This window comes from Diceros bicornis, chromosome 17 (genome assembly GCF_020826845.1).
Source record: "Diceros bicornis minor isolate mBicDic1 chromosome 17, mDicBic1.mat.cur, whole genome shotgun sequence".
In the NCBI taxonomy this organism is placed as follows: Eukaryota; Metazoa; Chordata; class Mammalia; order Perissodactyla; family Rhinocerotidae; genus Diceros; species Diceros bicornis.
This window is the reverse complement of record NC_080756.1, coordinates 12,096,905-12,106,428: the sequence shown is the minus strand read 5'-3', so window position 1 is coordinate 12,106,428 and position 9,524 is coordinate 12,096,905. Positions and strand designations below refer to the sequence as shown.

The 9,524-nt window shown below is 40.1% G+C and overlaps 1 protein-coding gene across 1 annotated transcript; it reads left to right on the top strand.

Annotated features, from left to right (window-relative positions):
* The first annotated feature begins 260 nt into the window (after positions 1 to 260).
* On the top strand, positions 261 to 9,136 carry LOC131415633 (17-beta-hydroxysteroid dehydrogenase type 6-like). Its single transcript, XM_058557461.1, has 4 exons — positions 261 to 589; positions 4,628 to 4,886; positions 5,940 to 6,103; positions 8,399 to 9,136. Exons 1-4 carry the CDS (start codon positions 277 to 279, stop codon positions 8,614 to 8,616), a joined length of 954 nt encoding a protein of 317 aa, XP_058413444.1. The 5' UTR covers positions 261 to 276; the 3' UTR covers positions 8,617 to 9,136.
* The last annotated feature ends 388 nt before the right edge of the window (positions 9,137 to 9,524 follow it).

Sequence of the window (9,524 nt, the reverse complement as noted above, 5' to 3'; positions counted from 1 at the left end):
GGGTCATCCTCCTTTGTAGCCTCATTAGACTGTGTGTCTCCTTCTGTTATGGCACCTGCCATACTGCATTGCATTTGTTTGCTTACCTCCCTGACTCCCTTCTCTAGACTGTGGCTCCTTGAGGATAGGATGAAGTGTTAGTGAATACGGAGTCTCCAGCACCTAGGGCGATGCCTGACATGTAGTAAATACTCAGTAGATACTGATTAAAGAAAAAAAGAAGGAATAAAATGAAAGCTGTTCTCTTTCTCTGAAGGGGAAGGTGCTACCCTCACCATGTGGCTGTACCTGGCAATCCTGGTGGGCCTGTACTACCTTCTCCGCTGGTACCGGGAGAGGCAGGTGGTGAGCAACCTCCGAGACAAGTACGTCTTCATCACGGGCTGTGACTCGGGCTTCGGGAACCAGCTGGCCAGGCAGCTCGACCTGCGAGGATTGAGGGTGCTGGCCGCGTGTCTGACGGAGAAGGGGGCTGAGAAGCTGAGGGACCAGACGTCAGACAGACTGGAGACGGTGATCCTGGATGTCACCAAGACAGAGAGCATCGCTGCAGCCACCCAGTGGGTGAAGGAGCACACGGGGGACAGAGGTATGGAGCAATATTTTCTCCTTTCATTTACTTAGGCGTGAAGATGTTCAAGTATGGTATGTATAAATATATATATATATATATATATATATATATAAATATATATATGTTAAAAGCAAGACTTAAAAGGCTGGCTTTGAGGGACAGTTGTGATCTTTTGCGGTGTTTCATTTCCTTAATGATGTTTACATTGAAAAATGAGCCCAATAGATTTGAGGCTATTATCTCACCTTGCAAATAGAGTATCTACAACCAGAATTCTTTGTGTTTGGAGAATTTTCAAAGTGTTCTTTAGAAACTGCTTCTTCTTCCCTTGGCTACCATTTAAAATACAGGCATTCCTTGAAGTCAGCCTTTGGTCCTCTTTTTTTTTAAAAAATTTTTTCAGGGGCTGGCCCCATGGCGTAGTGGTTTTAAGTCTTGTGCATTCCACTTCAGTGGCCTGAGTTCGTGGGTTTGGATCCTGGGTGTGGACCTACACCACTCGTCAGCCATGCTGTGGCAGCGACCCACATATAAAGTAGAGGAAGAGTGCCACATATGTTAGCTCAGGGCCTATCTTTCTCAGCAAAAAAAAAAAAAATAAAATTTTTTTTTCATTTCATTTTATATTTTTCTGATTAATAGTCTGTTCTTAGAGCAGTTATAGGTGTACAGAAAAATTGAACAGAAAGCACAGAGTTCCCATATCCAACCCCCACAATAGTTTCCCCTATTATTAACATCTCACACTGGTGTAGTTCATTTGTTACAATTGATGAACCAATATTGATATGTTATTATTCACTTTAGACTGTAATTTACATTAGGCTCCACTTGGTGTTGTACATTCTATGGGTTTTGCCAAATGTAAAATAACATGTATTCACCATTATATTATGATGTAGAATAATTTCACTGCCCTAAAAAATCGTGTGCGCTCCACCTATTCATCATCTCCTCCTTCTCCTCACCCCAAATCCTGGCAACTGCTGATCTTTTTATTGTCTTCATAGTTTTTTCTTTTCCCAAATGTCGTATAGTAGTTGGAGCCATATTGTATATTGCCTTTTAGACTGGTGTATTTCATTTAGCAATATGCATTTAAGATTCCTCCATGTCTTTCTGTGGCTTGATAGGTCGTTTCTTTTTATTGCTGAATAATATTCCGTTGTATGCATGTTATCCATTCATCTATTGAAGGACATCTTGGTCATTTTCAATTTTTGGCAATTATGGATAAATCTTTGTCTCTGAGTTCCATTTTCTCTGGATATTATTTAGGGCCTCTTTGATCACCTTCTTGTCCCTCTCTCTTATTTTATGATTTAATAGATCCTGCTAATTGGACCTCCTAAATATCTCTTCACCCTGGGAGTTGCAAACTCACAATAAAATTTTGTTTGAGTTGCAGAATGTTTAATTTTTTAAAAATTTACTTTAAATTTGAAAAGTGGTTTAAAATGTACTTTAAAATATTACTTCCTATCTGAGGATGTACCCCAGGCAGAGTCAGGAGTTCTGGGTAGTTATAGCCTCTGTGCTGTGCATAACAGTTTATTTCTATTGTACTGTTATTGTTATTATTGTTGTTGTTATTTTCCATGTGTTAGAGTGTGAGCTCCTTGAGGACATGGGCATTTCTTACTCATTGTTGTATTTCCAGTTTCTGGCGTGTTGCCTGGTACATGTTAAGGGCTCAACCAATGCTGAATGGATCCCATCTCCTCATAGTTTTGTTCCCTTTGTGCTCTTGATTTCTAAATTCTCTCCTGCTCCTCACACATGAATTTCCAGCTGCTTGCTGGATTCCTTATCTGGAAATTCTGCTGGTGCCTCAAACTCACCAGATCTAAAGGAGGACTATTTTGCTCTCTCCTTGTCACGAAATCTGCTTTTCTTTTGGTCCTTCTCTCATTGCGGTATGTTATTATCCCTTCAGTTACAAAGACTCGCTCCCTCCCTCTTATTTTATGATCCTTAAAGAGCCTTTTTCCATCCTTATGCTTTTAATCTTTCTATATCCCCATATGTTATAGACTCTCTTGTAAATAGCATATAGCTAGATATACAAAATAATCCATTTTTAAACTAGAACATTTCATTCATCTACACTTATTTAAATATTGATATATTTAGATTTATTTCTACCATCTTATTTTGTGCTTTTTATTTGTCCCATTTTTTTCCTACTTCTTTTTTCTCTTTTGAATTGATTGAAATTTTTTTTTGAGGAAGATTGGCCCTGAGCTAACATCTGTTGCCAATCTTCCTCCTTTTTTCTTTTCTTTCCCCAAAGCCCCCAGTACATAGTTGTATATCCTAGTTGTAGGTCCTTCTAGTTCTTCTTTGTGGGACTCTGCCTCAGCATGGCTTGATGAGCAGTGAGTAGGTCTGCGCCCAGGATCTGAACCGGTAAACCCTGGGCTGCTGAAGTGGAATGTGTGAACTTAACTGCTGTGCCACCAGGCTTACTCCTTGAATTGATTGAATTTTTTTTTTTTGTGAGGAAGATAGGCCCTGAGCTAACATCTGATGCCAATCCTCTTCTTTTTGCTGAGGAAGATTGGCCCTGGTCTAACATCTGTGCCCATCTTCCTCTACTTTATGTGGGACGCCACCACAGCATGGCTTGACAAGCGGTGTGTCCGTGCGCGCCCGGGATCCGAACCGGTGAACCCCAGGCCGCTGCAGCAGAGCACACACACTTAACTGCTATGCCGCCAGGCCGGCCCCTAGATGTTTTTAATTTGTTCTTGTGTCTCTTTTCTTTTACATTTTCCATCTCTTTTTTTTCTTTGTGCTGCATTCTGCATATTTTCCTTTTTCTGTCTTCCAACTTACTACTTTCTCTTTTCCAGTATGTCTACCTGCTATTAAATCTGTCCACTAAATTTTAAAATTTCAGTTGTTATACCTTTTATTTCTAGAAGTTCTATTTGGTTCTTTTCTAAACCTGCTTGATCAATTTTATAGTATTTTGTTTTTACAATAGTTTCAATCCCTTCTTTTATTTTAAAATTATATTCAGCTTACATATTTTGTATTATGTGTCTTATACTTCTGGTATCTAAAGTCTTTGTGAGTCTTTTTCTGCTGTCTATTGTTTCTGCTGGTTCTTTCGTATGATGCTTTGTTTCCTTTGTGTGTTTAGTGATTTATGACAATGGCTGCTTTTCTTAGTAACTCTCTCTGGTGATACCTTGAGGCCTGACATAAAGGTTCCTCCATAGAGGATCTACATTTGCTTCTATAAGGTGCCAGGGGGCACTCAGAAGCCATGGTCACCTTAAACTTAATTCTTGGCTTGAAGTGTGAATTTGGGTTGCGAACTCTCATGAGGGATGGCTGGTGGTTATGATTCCTCAGAGGTGATTCTTTTCCCTCCCCACATCCAAGTTCAAGACAGACAGTTTTACTTTCAGTCCTTTGGAAGGACCTTCTGTTTCATCCTTAAGCTGACAGTGTAGCCATTTAGAATCCCAGTTTAATGAAGAAAGTGTCTTTTTTTTTTTTTTTTTTTGCTGAGGAAGATTAGCCCTGAGCTAACATGGGTGCCAGTCTTCCTCTACTTTATATGTGGGTCACCGCCACAGCGTGGCTGACAAGTGGTGTAGGTTCATGCCCGGAATCCAAACCCGTGAACCTGGGCCACCGAAGCAGAATGTGCCAAACTTAATCACTACGCCACGGGGCTGGCCCCAAGAAAATGTCTTTTATTAGACTCCCTACCTTAGGTAGGGCCTGGACTTCATATCTTTTTATTGTGGATGTTTGTTGAAGCTGTAAATACTGAAGTTCAAGTTCATGCTTGTTGGCAAATTCCCTTGAATCAAAAGCCAGCATCAGTGTTCTGTTCACCCTCTCTGGATTCCGGCCTTCTCTTAGTTTTTGGCCTGACCTTTCTTTACTTTCTTATTAACTGATACGTGTTGTAATCTTCTTAAATACGTCTATTTTGTCTAGCATTTTTAGTTGTTTTTCGCAGGAAGATTGATCAATGTAAATAGTCTGTCATTTTTGTCAGAAACTGAACTACTCTGACTTGTATTGTCTTAGGACTCTGGGGCCTGGTCAACAACGCGGGCGTTATTCACTCGGTTACCTACAGTGAGTGGCTGAAGATTGAAGCCTATGAGACTGTCCTCAAAGTTAACCTCGTTGGTGTGATGGAGGTGACCCTGAGCATGCTTCCCTTGGTGAGGAAAGCACAGGGGAGGATTGTCAATGTCTCCAGCATTCTGGGAAGAATTGCTTTCTTGGGAGGAGCCTACTGTAGCTCCAAGTATGGAGTAGAAGCCTTTTCAGATGTTCTGAGGTAATATTCTTAAGTTAAACGAAAGCATCTGTTGAGCACTGAAATGTCTTAGGCCCTGTGCTTTTCTTCTTGACATCAGCTTGGGCTGCATCTTCTCCAGCAAGGCTGCTTGAACCTCTAGACTAGGGAGCACCCCTCATCACTGTCCCCAGAGTCCTTAGAGTATACCTCTCCTGTAGTATGGCACTATGCCATCTTACTTCACTTGCTGAAGGCAGCATTTAGCACAGTGCCTGGTACTCACTCAACCCCTGATAAGTATTTTTGGAACTGTTTATTGAACCTGAATATTCTGGAATGACCCATGACTTCTAATTTTAATGCCCGCATCATATTCCATTAATGGTCTCTTGTAGTCTTTGAATACACTGTAATTTTTCTCAGGCCTCTGCTTCTGTGTGTACAATTCCCACTGCCTGGTAGTCCGCTCCTCTCCTTTCTTCACTCGGAAATGTCCTCTTTATTCTTCAAGGCTCAACTGAAGTATTTTCTCCTCGCTGAAGCCTTCTCTGACTCCCTCAGAAAATCTCTCTGCATCTTCCACTCTACTCCTCTAGCCCCTTGAATACCTCTCCTTTATAATTCTTTTGAGTTGTATTGAAATTGTTTGCTTATTTGTTGAACTCACCCACTGTGAGCTTTTTGAGGCGAGGAACTGAGTCTTATTTTCTGAGATTGTGCGTGTACTTAGCACAGTACCTGCCATAAAAATGCTAATTTTCTTTATTATTCCTTATATTTCCTACCTCCAGTGTCCAGCACACGGTAGGTACTTAATAACTCTGTTAAAAGAGTGGATAAAAAAGAAAAAGAAAAAAGAAATAAAATAGGATGTAGAATTGAAGTGTTATGGTAGTTTGTGTAATCATGTCCCAATTGTTGGACCTAGGGATGTTTAAAATTTTATTTTTTTTCCTCTCCATTTCTTTATCCTTTAAAATATTCAGTAAAAGGGTTTTTGTAACCTTTTTTGTTTTGTTTTTCTCCCCCCTGAGAGCATTGAAATCGTGGTGTCTTTCAATTAAAGGAGTTAACTTGAAGGTTTTTTTTCAGGCGTGAGCTTCAACATTTTGGGGTGAAAGTCAGCATGGTTGAACCTGGCTACTTCAGAACCGAAATGACAAACGTGCAGAAGTCCTTAGAGACACTGAAGCAAACCTGGGAAGAAGTCCCCACACATATTAAGGAGAGCTATGGACAGAAGCTTTTTGATGCCCGTAAGCTTTTCTTTTGTTAGAATGATGGGTGATCTTGCATGAGAAGGGGAAAAGAGTGTTGGTGGACAATGACTGACAGATCCTCTGAGAACAAAGCCTTCCCAGGACAGGAGGGGTTTGGGAGGGTCCTAGTGCCCTCATGCTTGGCTTGGTGATAACTGTTGGGGGTGAGGAAGAGGCCTTATAAGCAGCCTAGGTCCAGGGCCCGCCCTGCTTTGTCACCTATGGGCCTGGCCACTTGAGCACTAGGGAGGTATTATGTGGGTAGAGGCAGGGAGCCTCTGGGTCTTGAGAGGGGGTGCCCCTCTGTAGTTTGGCAGGGCTTATGTGGGAGGCCTTCTCAACTAAAGTGCAGTCTTCAATATTGTCTTCCCTTTTGGTACAAGGGGCCTAACCACAAGTTGCACACCTTATTTTGAGAGGAGGGAGGGTGTAGGTGGGGAGAGGTAAGTAGGTGAGGACCAGAATGGCCATTCCCAGAGACTGGACCTCATGTGCAGGCCACAGGAGCCTTGTGGGAGTGAGATGGTTCAGTTCCACATAAAAGTGTCATTCGGATGACCTGGAGGACGAGACAGTTAGGGGGCGGAGACAAGGCAGTCCTCTTAGTAGAAGTCAGTCATGCACGCTGTGCTGTGGGGCTGTACCTTCCTGGGGGAAGGGATGCTCTTTTCTTTACACAAAGAAGACAGCAGCTTGCCAAGGCCAAAGGGAGTGGCTCTCTCTTCCATTTCACTAAAAGGTCTTGTGGTGGGTGGCAGCAGCCCTGTCACTGGCTTTGGGTGATATTGCAGTCCAGAGAGAAGGAGAAGGGGAAGGTGCAGACAGAAGATTCCCGACCCACAGCCCTGTCTTCTGGGTACATCAGGCCTAAGAGGGTCACCACCAACAGAGGGGAGAAAAATTGGATCGAGGAAAGGCTGACAAGAAACTCTGCCTGAGCCTCTCAGAACTATGGGAAGCTAGGGAATTACAGTTCTCAACATGCCAGAGGTCCTGCCCTTGTTCCTAAGTTCTTCCCCACCTAAAGTTTTCAACTGTCTATTAGGGAATTTTCTTCCCTTTGTGGGTACATAGAGGTTTGACAATAGAAATCAGTAGGAAAATAGAATTTACTAAAAAAGTGACTGTATGTAAAAGGAGAGATGTATGTATTTCATGATTTAAAAGGAGTTGAAATTGTTCATATATTTGTCCATGGATCAGAATAATCTAGATCAGGATTGTCCAATGGAAATATGAGAGCCACATATGTAATCTTAAATTTTCTAGTAGCCACTTTAAAAAAAGGAAAAGAAACAGGTGAAATTAGTTTTAATAATATATTTTACTTAATCCAATATATCCAAAATACTGTCATTTCAACATTTATTATCAATTTAAGTTATTGATAAGATATTTTATATTTTTTTTCTATTAGTCTTTGAAAATTGGTGTGTATTTTACGCTTATAGCACATCTCAACTTGGACACTAAATTTTCCTAGGAAATACTTCATCTGTATTCAGATTAATAAAAGTTATAGTTGCCAGCAGCATTATTCATAATAGCCCCAAAGTGGAAACAACTCAAATGTCCACCAGCTGATGAATGGGTAAACAAAATGTGATACAGCCATACAATGGAATATTATTTGACAATAAAAAGGAATGATGTACTGACACATGCTACAACATGGATGAACCTTAAGAATATTTTGCTCAGTGAAAGAAGCCAGTCACAAAAGACCACAACATGTGATTCTATTTATATGAAATGTCCAGAAAAGGCAATCTGTGGAGACAGAAAGAAGATTAGTGGTGGCCTCTGGCTGGGTGGGTTGGCAGGAAATGGCTGTGACTGCTAATGGGTACAGGATTTCTTTTTGGGATGATGAAAATGTTCTAAACTTAAATTGTGGTAAATGGTTGCATAACTCTGAATATACTAAAAATTATTGATCTGTACACTTTAAGTGGCTGAATTTTAAGGTATATGAATTATATCTTAATAAAAATGTTAGAAAATTTCCAATTGAAAAAGTAGAACATACTTAAAAATTTTCCAATAACAGAATTGAGTTTTAAAATTAAAAATAATTAAAAATGTAAAAATTCAGTTTTCAGTCACACTAGCTGTATTTTAAGTGCTCACTAGCTAAATGTGACTAGTGGCTGTCATATTGGGAAGCACAGTTCTGATTGACATAATCCTTGCAGAAATTAAATGTAGTTAGACTTCTGTGACTGTGTGCAACAGGTTCTTAAAGACATAAAGAATCAGATTGCTGACTACCATTTCTCTTTCTGTATACAGATTACAATCAAATCAAACAATCGTTGTTGGGTTCTAGCACAGACCTGAACCTGGTCACTGACTGCATGGAACACGCTCTGACGTCTGTGCATCCCCGCACTCGATATTCAGGTGGCTGGGATGCTCAATTTTTCTTCATCCCTCTATCTTACTTACCTACAACACTGGCAGACTACATACTGACTAGATCTTGGCCCAAACCAGCTCAGACAGTCTAAAGAAAACTGGTTTGGTGGCTCTTGAAATGAAGAAGACAAAAGTCTGAAATTGATTGTTAGTGTCTCAGTAATCCTTATTTAGAATCTATGTATTTTGTAACAATAAGCTTTCTTGCCTAAATTCATTTTTCTGGTATCATTAGGGAACTAACATGTTTATATTCCAGATATCCAAAGCTTATTCCTTTAGTGATGAATCTTTACTATTTTAATCATTTTTTGATGAGAATGTTTCCAAAATGCGTCACTCTTCCTTGCCTTATTAAACAGAATAGACTGAAAACAATTTAACTTGTTTTGATCTTATTTCTTTATGTAAATGAATAGCTGTTCTGTGCTGTGATAAACTATTGCTCAGGGACTATTCAGAGATATCCTTACTTGAAATGAATCTGTGATACTTTTAATAAATATTTCATCTTGTGTTCTCCTTCCTATTTGCTGGCTATTTTTGAATATGTTTCTTCCTTATTTAAAAAGAAATGATTTTAGGGGCCGGCCCCGTGGCTTAGCGGTTAAGTGTGCGCGCTCTGCTGCTGGCAGGCCGGGTTCGGATCCCGGGTGCGCACCGATGCACCGCTTCTCCGGCCATGCTGAGGCCGCGTCCCACATACAGCAACTAGAAGGACGTGCAGCTATGACATACAACTATCTACTGGGGCTTTGGGGAAAAAAAATAAATAAAATTATAAAAAAACCAAAAAGAAATGATTTTAAATCAAAATAATATGCACATACATAGTTAAAAATTCAGTTAATTCTCAAAAACTTAAAAATAAAAAGCAACGGTTCCCCACCCTTCATCGCTTTTCCTCAGAGGCAAATGCTTTCAACTTTTAGCTATTTCTTCTGCTGTTTACCTCTATATTTCTAAATAATATTATTACTTCTTGAGTTATTAATTTTAG